We start from the raw sequence: 15,352 nt of genomic DNA, 5'->3' as shown, positions 1-15,352 counted from the left end.
AGTGGTTATGGACCTGCCCCCACCCACCCACCCAGCTCCACCCAGCTCCAGGTGAAGCCACTCTGCAGGTCAAACAGCCCCAGCTGATCCAGGGGCAGCTGGGATCCTCCTGCCAGCCCCCAGGGACAGAGGCACTGTCAGGTGAACTGCTGCCATGGGGCACCTCAACCTGTGCCTCAGTTTCTCTGTCTTGCACAAGCACCTGGAGGTGGATGGAGGGTTCAGTTCAGGCCATTCTGTGGGATTCTGTTGCTACCAGAGTGACAGGCAAAGGTTTTTCTCCCTGAAGTTCCCTCCACCCCAATGAGAAGCAGCAGAAGAGGCCCAAGATCAGGGACAGGCTGAGGGAAGGGCACAGGGGGATGGTTTAGGTCAGGAGAACTCCCAGCTGCAGTACAAGATGGGGAGAGATCCAGGGGAAAACTCATCCCATGCTCAAGCCCCACGTTGGGCAGCAGTGGGAGGGACGCAGGGAGCCAGGGACAGAGCAGAGGGGACCAGGGCAGAGCCAGGACCTGGGGGGCTGAGATCCAGATCTTCCATCCAGGGGAGGTGATTCCAGGAACCTGACCCTCAGCCCAGCTGTCCAGGCATGGGATTTGCCTGATGTTGCCCTGTCCTGTGGCCACAAGGACAAACCAAGGGCTTGTTAGGCATCCACTGAGCTCTTAAAACAGTCCCCAGACTGGCAGCATCTCCCCCAGGGGCAGGATGGGCCCAGCAGCAGCTCTGCTCTACCTTGCCCCAGCCATGCCAGGCTGTGAATCCCTGGGCTGTGCCACTGTCCAGCTCTGACTTCATCCTTCTGGGACAAGCCATGGGGAGCAGGAATGTCAAATGAGTGAAGTGAGCATGGAGGATGCAGAAGGAAAGAAGCTGAGGCTGAGGCTAAGGCTTCCCTTTCCTGAGGGCTCAGATCATTCAGCACCCCCCTGTCTCACTGCTCCCACCCTCCACAACTGCTCTGGGTGGGTAATTAGAAATCACTTGTTACATCCCTGTGCTTAGCAGCAGCCTGAGCTCGCTGCCTCTTCTTCCCTCCATGAACTCTGGTGTAACTCCCCTCCAAACCAGCTCCTGTTTGGGGTGGATCTGCCTCCCTGCAAACAGCAGAGCCCTGGCCAAAATGACATTAATCAGACTGCACCAGGCACATCCTGCATCTCCCCTCGATGCTGCAAGGCTGCAGCACCTGCCTGACATCTCCTTTTGGTGATCAAAGAAGAAATGGGACCACAAGAATTGTTGTACAGGCCTGAGCATTTGATATATGTTTATTGCTATTAGGTTTAGCTGGGGATTTTGTGCAGATGGGGTTTTGGTGGTTCTCCAGCCTCCTTGCACAGTGCTGCACAGCTCCAGAGCATCTCATTTGCAGGTCCATGGTAAGCAGAAGGTTGGGCTGGGCTGGGTTGGGTCAGTGGCAGCTGCAAAAAGGAGCCAATGCACCAGCTGAAGTTAGGATCATACTTGGTGGGAGCAGGGAAGTTTATACCCTGGTTGCTCATTTGGTTGTGGTTTTTTTTTTTAAAGCATCTCCTCAGCAGTATCTGAAGTGTGGACTCTGACTCAGGGAGTGTTCATTGTTGTTATTTACAGGGAACTCCAGCTTTCCTACTTATCTCCTGCACCTATGAGACAGTTACAGACAAACATCACCCTGACAGACAACAGCACGGGACAGTAAGAGGGAAAGAGGTGCCTCTATACACACTCTCTTGTTACTTTTCATTAGCAATGTTGTTTTTTTAAAGTGTCACAGCTCCCTAAGTACCATTTGGGATGAGTAAATAATAGATTTGTATAGAACATACTCGATGTGAATGTACAGGAGGCCCCTGGAAAAGCACACATCCAATATTGTATCATTAGAAATAATAATAATCATAATAAAAGCTATTTATGACACCACCTTTATTCACAGAAAGGTTTGCCTCAGGGGTTTGTTTTTGCAGTTTGGCTTGATGACAGATTCCAACCCCCTCCTCTGCCCTGTACTCCACATCAGCCCAGACCCCACAGGACCCAGAAAGGGAGAACAAAACCCCACTGGGGCAGGAGCTCCCCTGGCTCAGCTCCACAGCAGCCACCACAGCAATGCCACAACAAGAGAAGACAAAGCCACCCAACCAGGGGAAATGTCCCCGTGGTATGAGCACAGCTGGGGGCTGGGGCAGCCCCTGCCTGCTGCAGGGAACTGCTGCTTTCTCCCAGTTGGAGCAGGGGGACAGGGGCAGCCAGCCCACCCTAAGGCACTGCAGTCACATCCCCTCTGCCCCGTGGGCAGCTGCACCCAACCTGCAGCATTGTAATGGGACATCAAGCAAGAATTTCACAAAACCCAGGACATGGGACCAGTTCCCCTCTACCTGGGGACCACGGGGAGGATGGGGAGTGCCTGGGCAATGGGATTGCCCACAGGTATCAGAGGGCAGGGGGCAATGAACAAGCTTTGCAACCAGCTGCTGCTTCCTCAGAGTCCTTTGGTATCTTGAGTTGGCCTGACAGTGTCCCAAGGAGCATTTGTGGATCAGTGGTGAAATGGCAAGCTGCAGAGACATGGGAGGAGGTGGGAATGTGTGTCCTGTTGTCCCAGAGTGAGCACGTGTCAGTCCCAGAGCACAGGAGTCAGTTCCAGAGCACACACGTGCACCACTCCACCAGGACCAGAGGGACGTGCAGCCTGGAGCCCTCTCCCCAGGTGGGTGCAAGGCAGACACACTGTCCTGTCTTCCCAGACAAATGATTTGGCAAGTCAGAGCCAGGCCAGTTTGTCTTGAAAGGCTGGAGAAGGGTCAGGTATTTGTCCTTCTTCTTGGGCACTGATGGGTTCAAGTTTGTATCACAGTGAAGTCTGAGAAGTGGGGAAGAAACCCAAATCACCTTTCCTGAAAGGGAAAGCCTCATTTGCCCACCTTGCTGAGGCCAGAGAGGAGAGCCCCTCCCAGCCACACACATCTGAGCCACTGCTGACCACGGAGGCTTCCAGCTCTTGGTAGAAAACTTTGGACCTTCACTCCCCAGCCAGCAGCAGGCAGGAGGAGCAGGGGGACAAACCAGCCCCATCCCACTGCCCACACAGGCTCAGCCTGGAGCCCATCCTCAAACACAAGTAAACATAAAGAGAAACTACGAGGCACTAATAACACAGGGAAGGGGAGGCTCAGGCTTGCGACCCCCAAACCGGGCTCCCGATGTCTTCATCCAGCTGGAGAAAAATCCCAATCCCTGTTTCAGATCTCCTGGAGTGAGTGCCCGGGGTCGCTGCGTTCGCGTTTCACCAGCGGCTCCCCCACGCTCCGGGGGTCGGTGTCCACCTCACTGCCCAGGTCACTGATGTCATCTGCAAAGGAAAGGTCTCATCAGCATGAGAGTGAGGAACTGGAGGGGAAAGGGTTCTTCTTCCCAAGGGAAAGGGGTGGAAAGTCAGGGTGAGGTTCCCCCTCCCCCCATGATTCAAGCCTGACCCATCGGGACTTCCCTTGTGGGGGAGGAGGTACCTTTGTCCAGCAGTGTTGGAGACAGGGATGTGAGGTCACCAAACTGAAAGAAAAAGAGTTAGAAGGTAAGTAATGCTTATGGAGACCTCTCACCAGTCCTGAGAGTTGGTGTCTGTTCCCAAGCAATTCTAAGCAGCAGCTTAAGCTCTCAGGAGAACCCAAAAGGATCAGCAGTGCTGGTGGTGAGGAGCAGTGAGCAAACCCAACCACTTTTCTGAGGAAAAGTCTGAAGTTGCCATTGAAACCTCTGCAAAGACCACACACAGGACAGGGCTGAGGTCTGGAACAAAGGGAGAAATGTTCCCATCTCTCAAGTCATCACCAAGAGCTGTCCCAGCCCAAAGGATGGGGCCTTTTCTTCAGCCCTCTGCAGCTCTCATGCCAGCTCTTCACCCCTCCTGGGACTCCACCATCCCTCCACCTCTGCAACTCTCTGCAAAGTCTTTGTGCTTTACAAGTGCTTTGGCTTGCAAGGCCAGGGTGTCAGCAGGGAGCTGGGGCTATTTTGGGTTCTGGAGATGTGTTGTGTGAGAGATCTGAAACACTCAATTGCTGTAACCAGAATGCTGAAGAGAATTATTGCAAAGTTGGGCAGCAGGAGGAGATGCAGGAGTTACAAAGCCAGCAATGGAAGGACAGGATTCATCCTCTTTTGCTGGGAAGAATCAGCCTCCTCCTGGACAACAGGAATATTGCAAGGGTTTCAAGAAGGAAAAGCAAAAGCTGGAAGCCTCCCACAGGTCGGTGTGGCTGGAACCTGCTCTCTGCAGCTCATGTTCCTTTCATCCCAGTGCAGACAGAAGTTTTGCAGGGAACAGTGGGAACTCACAGAGCTGCTGACCGGGACAACACATGAGTCAAACGAGAGGGGAAGGGAAAGCAAAAGGCAAGCAAAGGATTTGTCTGACTCCCCTCCAGGAGCTCCAGGGAAGGAAGAAAACAGCTATGAGCTTTAAGGAGCAAATGAGATCAATTTGAACATAGCAGTAGTTTCTGTGTTGCTGGGACAGGTTGATTGGGGCTTTTTAAATAATTTCAGAGTGAAAAATTGGAAGTGGCTTCAGCCTGGCAGGACAGGACCTGCCTGCAAGCCTGGCATCAGATTTACTGTTGGATTTATTTAAAAAACCAAAGCCCAAACCATCCCCCCATCAGAACCAACCCATCATCTCTCTTCTTCAAGTCAAAACCAGAGAGTGGCTGACTGTGCATGTTCCTCTGGAGCTTGCAGAGGCCTTCAGGAGTTCACTGAACAGAAGTGAACTTCAAGAAAAGGAACTTTTGGACCTTTTTTTGTCTTGGTTTAGTTTTTGTGTTTGATGGGGCTTTGCCCTGCTGGGACCCCCCAAAGCCAGGGCTGCTCCAGGAGATGGTTCCTTGTACCAGGTACTCCAAAAATTCAGTAAATCCTTTGGGCAAAGCTGGTTATAAAAAAACCATTCAGGACCCAGGGCAGGTTGGGAACCACTCGTGTCTCCTGAAGTGCTGTGTGGCTTGGGTTGGTTTCTGGAGAATAAACAACTCTCACCTCTCCCATGACTGCAATTGGAGTCTCCCCCGTTGCCTGGGCAACACGATGCTCCACCAGGTAGAACATGTACTCATCATAGAGCAGGCGGATCAGGTGGAAGGACCCAAAGCTGGCAGCACTGCGTAGGGTGAGGTCCCTGATCACCATGGAGCTGGCAAATGGAGGGGAAGCAAAATATTTGGGCAGTGCTTTACACTTGTGTCATGGCTGATGTGAATTCTTGACCTTTCAGGACACGGTGCTCTCCTTCTACCTCTAACCCGAGAGTGAGAAATTAGTTGATGGAGTAATCCACCCCCATCCCAAAAGGAGACAGGTAACAGAAGACTCCCATCTGTACCAGGGAGTTACCCAGAGTTGCATGAGAGTGAAGAACTTGGTCTTGGCTTTTCAAGGAACTATGTACATGCCCTGAGCAGAAATACCTCCAAAATGAGAAGGAAAATTTACCTATAGAAAGACCACTTCAACAGGAACTGCCTGGCTGCCTTGGGGAAGCTGGGACTGCCCTCATGATGCTTCAGGACTTGGGTAACAACATTATCCAGCCAACTAGCCCACTGGTCCAGAGAGCTCTGCTGCTGCAGGGTGAGCTTGAAATCCTGCTCCAGCTTCTGGACCATTCCTTCCTCACACTGGCACACCCACGAGGCTTGTTCCTGCTCAGGAAGAAGGGTTCACAGTTACTCATGCCAAGCCTGCATGGTTGATGCATCTCAACTGAGGAATTCAAGTTCATTTCTAGCAGACAAGGACTCCAAAGCAGGTCTGAACCATGTCTCTTCTAACCCCTCCAGACCTCAGTACAATATTATTATTAAAACTAAATGACTGGAGGTAGCACTGCTTCTTTCAGCAGCTCCTTGGGACCTTCTCTGCTATTTGCAGGAAGATGGCAGCTGGAAAAGTAACACCCAAACCATGAAGTTATTCATTGAATTGCTTTTTAGTGCTGGAAATAAGACGCAGCAGAAAAAAAAAACCTCATTCCAGAGCCCCAGCTCCAGACAACACGACAGAAGAAAAGGTGCCAGAAGTTACCTGCACGTTGGCAAAGTCAACCCTGTTGAGATCACTGAGCATCTGGTTGATCTGGGAAGTGTTCTGCAGCACTGCACGGGCAGCCTGAGCCAGGTGGTTGAGGGATGTGTACCTCCTCAGGGTCTGGGCAAAGGCACTCACCACCCCCACCTGCAAGAGAGCAGGAGGCCACGGGCTGCAGGGCCAACACCTTCCACTGCCCAGCTCCAGCACATCAGCCAGAGTCCCCCCCAGCACACACCAAAGCTCCAGAATAGCATTTCTGCAGCATCTACTGCATCTTCCAACCCAGCTTCTGCATTTCTTTTCTTTAAAGGTTTTCACACTCAGAATCACAGAATCATTCAGCTTGGAAAAAACCTTTCAGATCACCCAGTCCAACCATTAACCCAACTCTACCAAGTCCAGTGGTAACCCCTGTCCCTCAGCATCACACCTACATGGCTTTGAAACCCCTCCAGGGATGGGGAGTCAACCACTGCCCTGGGCCAGTGCTTAATGACCCTTCCAGGGAAGAAGTTTCTTCTAATCTTGAACCTCCTTGTGCCTCCCCTGGCACAATTTGGGGCTGTTTCCTCTTGTCCCATCCCTTGTTCCTTGGGAGCAGAGCCCAACCCCCCCTGGCTCCAACCTCCTCTCAGGGGGTTGCAGAGAGCCACAAGGTCTCCCCTCAGCCTCCTCTGCTCCAGGATCAACACCCCCAGGGCCCTCAGCTGCTCCTGGGCAGACTTCTGCTCCAGACCCTTCCCCAGCTCCATTCCCCCCTCTGGACACTCTCCAGCCCCTCAATGTCCTTCTTGTAGAGGAGGGCCCAGCAGAGAGCAGCAAGGTGAGGAGAAGCTGCCAAAATCCATGGCTTTAGGACACAGGGAGCAGAAGCCTCAGGGTCAATCTCTGCAATGCCATTCAGCCCCTGCCATTCAGCCTTGTGCTTTCTAGCAGGACAGATTCATCCCAGTGCAGATATTTTCTTCCAGAAAGCTTTATCTGCCATTTCAGGACATGGGAATGACTCAATGGATGGAGCTCCTGGTATAGAGGAACTGCCCTCCCCTTCCTTCTGCTCCTTGCTGATTTTGGTTTATAATTATTCATTAACCTGGAGCACACTCAGCCAAAACCCTGCCACAGTTTCCAGTCCCTATGGAAAACCTGCAGCACAGACATAGACACACAGAGGGGTCATCCCCTTGCTTACCTTGGTCTGGACAATCTGGGGGGGGAATTCACTCATTGCATTCATCAGCCACCCTTCCAGACTCTTGGCAAAATTCCGGATTGCCTGGGTAAGTGTGCCTGCAAAGAAGCCAGCAGAGTTAGAAAGGTTGCTCCCTACCACCTTTGGATACCACTTCCTAGCCTGGGACTGCTGGGGAAAGCACAGCCTCTGATCTGCTGTAGCTGTCACCTCCATCTGGCAGCAAGGAAATCAGCTGGGTCTGGAGATGCACTCAAACTTTTCTTATTCTCTGATGTTAATTAATTTTTTCTTATTCTTACCCCTATTATTTTCTTTCCCCATTCTTACTTTCTTTTCTTCCCTGTAATACTTCTTATTTTTTAATTCTTTCTTACCCTTTTCTTACTCCTGGTCTTTCTGAGCATTTTCCAGCTGTTCAAATATGCTCTTTAAAGGCCCCCACGTGGCATGGCACACAGACTGACAACAGCAGCTCAGCAGGCCCAGGCTTTTCAGTCCATGGCTGAGTTGAGTGCCCGGGGACACTGACACACATGTGTCACTGAGGAGCCAGATCAGAGAGAAAATCCTCAATATCCCATCACTAATCTCCCAAATGAAAGTTGACCTCAAATTTCCAGGAGGTGCAATAAGGGCCAGGATGGTCCTGTGTAAACACACTGTCCCCAAGGAGACATCTCAGCAGGATTAAGCTGTGCATTAAGCTTAGGCTTTTACCTTCCCTCCCAGCCAAAGGCATGAGATGTGATATGCAAGAAACTCAGTTTTTCAAGGCATGGGAATTTTCAGGGGCCACAAAGTCCCCTGGACAGAGAGCAGGAGGAATATTGCTGCTGCCATAATGTTTGGACTTGTATTCAAAACAAAACCCTCTAAATCAGCTTTAACAAGGGAAATCTTTGGGGCAAGTGGTAGCCAGACTGAGTGAGTCACAGATCCCTCAGACTCATCCTGTGAGTCAGCCCAGCAAGGAGCAGGAACTGGGATCACCCCAGTCCCCCAGCCCAGGCTGTGGGATACTCACTGGGCACCGGTCTGAGCACGTCTGGGATGAGAATCTCCACCAGGGCCTGGTACAAGATGTGATCACAGCTTCTCATCCACTTGAGGACGGGTTCATACTTGCAGAGAGCAATCAGCTTGTCCTTTGGGAGGGTCCCCTCATGCTCCTCTTCACTGTGGGAGGAGGAAGAGGAGGAGGGAGGCAGAGTTAGCAGCAGGTTTGCATTCGGTGCATTCACCCTTTGTCTTGATTTCTAACCCCAGTTTGCAGCAGAAAGAAAAAAAATATTCCTATTTCTTTCAAAAGGGAATGACTGATCATTTGTACAAGCCTTGTCTGACCCTGCAAGTCCATGGGGTCCCTCAAATCCACCTCTCTGGGTGCTTGCCTACCCACCTGACTCCACTTCTGCAGCCTCAGCTGCCTTTCCCACACTCCTGCTCAGGCTGTATGTGGGAATTGTACTTCAGAACAGCCATTCCAGCAAGGAAAGGTGTAGCTGGTCCCTCCCTACAGACCTGGTTGTTTCCAAAACCTTCAAACCTCTCCTCTCTGCTCTGAACCTCCTCAGCTGTAGCAGCTGGGACAAAACATTTGCAGCACAGGTTGGTGAAGCAGATTCCCTGGTATTGATAGATCCTACAAATAGCTTGAGGTGTTTAACACCTTCAGATGCTGGATGTTTTCAGAAGGAAAAAGATTTGCTGTTTTGAGAACAGAGGACATGGTCTCTAACTGCATGAGGTCAGTTATTGCATTATTTTCATTTTATAGACACATGGAAACTTCTTCTGCATGATTAAGGCATGAGGTATTTGGTTATACAGCAATTAGAGAAACCTCAAGCCTAAAAGTAACACCAGAGCATCAAAGCAGAGCCACAAAGATGCTGCACTGGGAATTTGCAGGGGATTTTCCCAGTGCATGACACCAAAACCATTAAAGCCAAGCCTCAGTCCTGCATTAAAGGTGTTCTTGTAGCCTCTGCCTGAGCAGTTTTAGTAAAAGAACTCCACAGGCCCATTCCTAGAATAGTCACATGGAGATAACTGGCCATCAGGTACCTAAAGTTTTTGGTTTATTCTGCATTTTATCATGCTTTCAAAGAGTTTGCCACTTTGATAATACTTTGGGGTTCTATTTGCATATATAAAAAGCAGGGGGAAGGAGTGCTTCAGTTCCCTTCTGGTTTATCAGCTGTGGTTTATCAGACAGAGCTCCCCAGAAACCTTGCCTCCAGGATCCAGTGAGCCCAGTTGAACCCAGCACAGCTCTGGGAATGCTGCAATATGTGTTGGAGATAGAGTTTTAAGTAAAAGAGGTTTTGAAACGATCACACAAAACTACAGGAGTTCTTTGCAGGAAAATACCCAGTGGGTGACATCTACTGAGGACACCAGGGCCATATTCTGCAGATTACTATGGGGTATTTGCTTATTAAGCTAATTTTTACCAATTTTCCTCCAAATATAAAATGTCAGTCTCAGAAGTTGTGACCCAATCAGCAGAAGTGGACAACACAGAGTTTTATGACAAATTTTAATGAGAATCTTTCACCTTTTCAATTTCCTCTGTTTTCACTTATTTCCATTCCCCTGTCTCTTGGCAGCAGACTGCCAGTGCACAAAGGATTAAAAAAAAAATAAAATTAAAGGCAATAACAAGGAGGCAGGCAGGAGTACAGAGATCAGAGCAGCTTCATTTGCCATGATCTGCCTCAAATCATGAGGCACTTCAAGATTTGAATAGCCACAAGATTTGGTGAGCAACCCAAATGAGTCTGTCCAGATGTCACTAAAAGCTCAGAGGCTGAGATGTCACTCAGGACTGACACTTAATGACATGGAATTGTAGAGAAACAAGAGAAACCAGGTGTCTCGAGTTGCCAAAGAGTGGGTGTGAGTCCACCTGTGCCTGGTTAGGGCAGGACCCCTATTACCAGGGGGCCAATAAAGGTGGGACACACACCCACAGAGAGAAGCTCACTCTGGTGCAAGGCAATGGAGAGGTCAGCAGCTCGTTGAGCCTCAGGAGCAAGAAAGGCTCCTCCTGCTACATGGAATCATTAGGCTGCTCCTGCTGACCATCCACAAAAGCATCATTCCCTTCTCATCCATCCAAATGATCCCTGCATTCTGGATTAGCACTCATCACAAAGCACACAGATGGAGGGAATCTCAGCAGATGTTTTCCTCTGAGGTCCAAACTTTGGGTGCTCACCACGCCATTAACCACTTCTGAGACTCTCTGTAAAGGATTCTGCAGGGAAGTAAATACTTCCAAGTCCTACAAAGCCTTCAAAATGCCTAATGAAGCTGAAAACTTTGCATGCAATTTTAAAAGAGAAGATCCCACTGAAAAGCCAGAGCATTTAGGATGATTTCAAGCCCTGCACCATACCTGGATGGCAGGGCAGCTGAGCCATCACCAGGTGGGGTTTTAGGATTCCAGAAGGATTGCCAGAGTTTCTCAATATAATGAAACTGAAGATTCATTACAACATCCAAAGTTGCCTGACAACAAAGAAGACAACTCATTAGCTGCTCTGCAAGCATCTCCTCCCACAGTGTAAGCATCAAATTCATGTTAGATTAAATAATTCATGAGAAAAACAATGGAAAGGGCAGAGTTTTAATGATCAGCATAACAGAGGTCCCACAATGAAAAAACAGCACAAAGTGCAATAGTTGAGCTGTAATACTTGGCAGACCAGACATTCTAGTTTTTCCTAAAAGCAGGATAAGAGATCAGCATATGAATTACATCCCACATCAATTAATAACTCAATTAAAAAAAATCTTGAAAGCAGTCACCTCGCAGTGTCGCCTGTAGAGAAGCTGCAGAGTTTTCACATCATTCATGGTGACCCCTTCTTGTAAAAGGACATTGCCCAGATCAGGGGCTGGAAACTCAGGAAAGACGTGGGTTACATCTAGGGAAAAAAATTGAGGAAGCTGGTGAATGAGGAGCTGGTGGCTTGGTCATGTTTCAAATGGGTTGAAACAGGAGCCAAGAGAGCAGTAATCTAGAATATTCTCCATTTTTGCTCCTACACTGGGCAAAAAGTGAAAACTGCAGCCCGTTTGATTTAGTGTGGAAAAGAAAATGTTTTCTTTCTCTCTGAAATAAAAGCAACAAGAAAACACTGGCCTTGCCTACCACGTTTCCCATTAGATTTCCTCCAAAGCCTGAAAAAAGTCTCTTGGGTATTTTGAGGCTCCAGTGGAAGATATTATTGGGTAACAGAGAGCTCGGGAGCAATTGCATTTCAGAGAAGGTTCTGAGCTGGTAAAATGATGGAGATCCCCAACCAGCCAAGCCAGAGAGTCTGTCTCCCAAGGAGGAAATCAGGCAGACACATTTTCCATACTTGCCAAGGAAGACAATCTCTGCCTCTGGCTGCCTGTCTTAGCAGGAGCCCAAATCCTTCCCAACAGACCTGATGGCACAAGGAAAAAAGCTTCCTGGAGGAATGGGAGTTAGCAAATAAACTCTGAAAGTGTGATGTTACATGAGCTTATTAGAAGATATACTAATAGTATAGATAAATAAATACAGAGTATATTTAAAAATATGTATGCTATCATTTAAATACATGAATATAAACTATAGATCATGTACAAGAGCTATTAGAATATATATTACTTATAGTAACTACCATGGAATCACAGAATAATTTGGGTTGGAAGGGACTTCTAAAGCTCATCCAGTCCAAACCCCTGCAGGAAGCAGGAACCCCCTCAACTACATCAGGTTCCTCAGAGCCTCCTCACCTGGAATATCACCAGATGAGGCCCCAACCACCTCCCTGGGCACCCTGTGCCATTTTTCCACTGCCCAAGGCATCTTCTCACAGCTCAAAGATCCCAACCCCCTAGAGCAGTCTCCTCACCTATGAATTGCTGATGGTGTTGACTTTGAGCAGCAACTGATTGCTCTGGGGTGGTGTGCAGGTTGCTGTTGGACCCACTCTCTGCCATGCCATCCATCTTCTGCACTGGTCTGTACCTAAATTGGGATTTACACAGGCATAAGCAAAGCTGGAGATGTTAGGGCAGATTTTGGGGTGTGTGTCACACGTGAGGTTAGACCCCAGGTCAGTGTTTGGAGGGCTGACCATTTACATCACTTACTCATGGGGAAAGTGAAAACCTCCTCTTGAAAAGTGCTGCCCAAGAATTAAAGGGGTCAAGGAGTTTGCCCAAGGTGACACCAAAAAAAAAAAACCCAAAATGAGAAGTGGAGGTGGAGCAGGTGCCCAGGCAGACTCTGTCTTGGGAGCTGACTTTTGCTTTTATTTTGTGTGGGAGCTGAAAAATTAAGTTCTTTTACTCCTTCCAGCAAGAACCAGGAGTGTCTGCTTCCAGGAGACAGTTGTTTGATGCTCAAAATCACTCAGACACATAACTCAAGCACTATTTAACTTGTACTCTTGAACACAAACACACACACACCAAAAAACCCCCAAACAAAACCCCAAACACACCTAAGCACAACACAAACCCTCCCCCCCAGTTCTTTACACTGATTTGGCACAAACAACTCCTAAAACAGTTTGGTCCCAGGGATGCTCTGGGAAGGAGGACAGAGGGTGGCAGTCTTGGGAGCAGCATTGAGCTCTGGGCAAAGAGAAGAGCACAAACATTGCTTCATGGATTGCCTGTGTTTGAGGTGGGAAGAGACCTTTAAAGGTCACCTAATCCACCCTCTCCTCCAATGACAAGGGATATCTTGCTCAGAACCCCATCCAACCTGACCTTGAATGGTTTCAGGGATGGAGCACCTACCAGGAATGGGTTTGGACCCTTCCACTCCACTGACTCGCAGCTCCCTCCTCCCCAGCTCCAGCAGCACTTGGGTTGTCCCCAGGCATTGTCCCCACCAGCTCCCTTTGCTCCCAAGCAAAGCCAAGTCCCAAGGTGAGGTCTGGAGGGTTTTTTTGGGAAAGACCCCTCGCCCAGAGCAGCAGCAGGGACACCAGCAGCAAGCTCCAGGAACACACCTACCTCTGCTTCTGGTGGATGGGCTGCTGCCTCATGGCCATGTACTGGGTGTCCTCCTGCAGACGGTTCAGTGGAGACTCTGGCTTGAGTCGGATGCCATAATAATGATACTTGGAGTTCCCCCTGGAATTATCAGTGTTGAAATCCCTCAGTGTAAGACACTCAACGGAAGGGACATCACAGCCCTGCAATTTCCTCCTAGGCTTGGTCAGACCCTACACCCTGCTCCTCAAGGCACAGGTCCCTTTGTTGCCAAGAGCTGTTTGGCTGAACTAATGGCATCATCCCTGTGGAACTGTAAAACCATGTGTCACCAAGTTCAGTGACATCCCCATTGAAAAACCCACAAAGGTTTGGTCCAAGTAACTCATGGTAACTGGAGAAGAAGAGACAAGTGTTAGGATACAAAGTGGTTTTAAACAGAATGACAGCAAGACATCAGGGGACACTTTGCTAGCTGATTAGGGTTTAAGGATTTGGTTTTTCTACTAAAAAAAACAAACTTCCATCTTTATCCAGACTTGGATAAAACAAGCCTGGCTGAATAGGCAACTATGATAAGAAAAATGTCTTTCTGTGGCCAGCACTTTCACAGCAACAACTTTGATGTGGCTTTGTTCTTGGAGTTGCTCATTTTTGTAGTTTTTGTAAAAACTGAGAGCTTTCTGCAAGCAAAAGAGGCTGCAGTTAATTTTCCTTTACTGGTCAGTTAAGCTGCTGTGCTGCTCCTTAGAAGAATGTCTTTCCATCACGTTAGACAGATGTGTCAGCTGAAGTTTTTCCACCAAACTGGCATTTTTCAATCCCCAAGTGTCTGTTTTGGAAGTGAGAAGGACAATTCTGCAGCCATGGACACAGGAGGACAGCAGCTCCAACTTGGCATTAGCTGAGTCCTCAGTGGGAGAGGAGACAGAGCCCAGGGAGCTGCACTGGGTCTCCAGAGCTCTCCTCTTACTGGAGGTGCTTCAGGTTCATAGAATCAGAATGGTTTGGGTTGGAAGGGACCTCAAAACCCATCCAGTTCCAACCCCCTGCATGGGCAGGGACACCTCCTACCAACCCAACCAACCTGGGCTGAGACACTGCCAGGGATGGGGCAGCAATGGGCAACCTGTTCCAGTGTCACACCAGCCTCAAATTAAAGAATTTCTTCCTAATGTCCAACCTAAATCTCCCCTCTTCAAGTTCAAAATGATTTCCCCTTGTCCTCTCACTACACACCGTGCCAAAAGCCCTTCCCCAGCTTTCTTGTAGGTGACCAAATTCACTTGGTCTGAAGGCACCTGAAATCCCGTGGTGCTTCCCACAGGAAAATTACATAGAGAAATCTAAGAGAGGAATATTTGTCAAAGCATTAATCCTTTGTTCCCTGCTGGGGGAGTTTTCTCTTTGCAAGGGGATGGTGGAATCATTCCCTGTGTCCTTGTGCCACAGGGCTTCACACCCCCTGAGTGCTCATGTCTCCTTAGCCATATCCCAAGGGATTTGAAATGCCTGCAAATTAAATAATAGCTGCATCTATAATCAAAGGAATGGATATGAAAACAATGGTGGACAGCTATATCCATATTTATTGAGGTTTACTTTATCCTTCCCACATTTGGAGTTAAGTGGGGGGTTTTGGGTTTTTTTTTTCCCCCATTAGTCCTTCCTGAGATTCAAGAATTTCCCCTCTCTAAAGAAATTATTTCTGAGCTCTTGCATAGGAACCATTGTACAGAAATACAAACTCTCCTCTGCTCTTCCTGTGACTGTAGCCTTCACATTCCAGCTATGAAATACCCTGGACATATCTGGTTTTGTTCTTGTTTCAAAGTCTAAATATCTAAGCTTCAATTTTATTCAACTGTTTTGCTGCTGCATTAGCTGATTTTTCTTTTTTTTCCTTTTTTTTTTTTTTTTTTTTAATTAGAAGCTGGGATAAAATGCAAACTCAGCTGTGCAAACTGTGTGCATGCTTTGGATGCCCCCTTGAAGGATCTAATGTAATTACAGCAAGTCTACTTCCTTTTGTTGGAACATGATGAGGATTTTTGATGTTTTAAAAGAAAAAAAATTCTGTCACAAGGCTCA

General features: G+C 48.6%; 1 protein-coding gene across 7 annotated transcripts in view; it reads right to left on the bottom strand.

Moving 5' to 3' along the window:
* Positions 1 to 1,307: 1,307 nt before the first annotated feature.
* The window catches only part of RFX2 (regulatory factor X2), a 67,339-nt gene continuing 53,294 nt past the window's right edge, over positions 1,308 to 15,352 (bottom strand). For 6 of the 7 annotated variants that reach the window (XM_030466572.1, XM_030466576.1, XM_030466571.1 and 3 more), the window contains 11 exons: positions 13,283 to 13,402; positions 12,169 to 12,284; positions 11,090 to 11,208; positions 10,677 to 10,789; positions 8,298 to 8,449; positions 7,271 to 7,368; positions 6,073 to 6,222; positions 5,482 to 5,690; positions 5,029 to 5,182; positions 3,501 to 3,543; positions 1,308 to 3,343 (listed from right to left, as the gene is read on the bottom strand). In XM_030466572.1, the coding sequence (XP_030322432.1) occupies positions 3,234 to 3,343; positions 3,501 to 3,543; positions 5,029 to 5,182; positions 5,482 to 5,690; positions 6,073 to 6,222; positions 7,271 to 7,368; positions 8,298 to 8,449; positions 10,677 to 10,789; positions 11,090 to 11,208; positions 12,169 to 12,284; positions 13,283 to 13,402 (1,384 nt within the window). In that variant the 3' untranslated portion in view covers positions 1,308 to 3,233. The remainder of the gene's footprint in view (positions 3,344 to 3,500; positions 3,544 to 5,028; positions 5,183 to 5,481; positions 5,691 to 6,072; positions 6,223 to 7,270; positions 7,369 to 8,297; positions 8,450 to 10,676; positions 10,790 to 11,089; positions 11,209 to 12,168; positions 12,285 to 13,282; positions 13,403 to 15,352) is intronic. The other variant, XM_030466574.1, reaches the window with a different exon arrangement.

This window comes from Calypte anna, chromosome 28, assembly GCF_003957555.1.
Source record: "Calypte anna isolate BGI_N300 chromosome 28, bCalAnn1_v1.p, whole genome shotgun sequence".
Taxonomy (NCBI): domain Eukaryota; kingdom Metazoa; phylum Chordata; class Aves; order Apodiformes; family Trochilidae; genus Calypte; species Calypte anna.
Note: the sequence above shows the minus strand (reverse complement) of the source record. Positions and strands in the feature narration are given on the sequence as shown.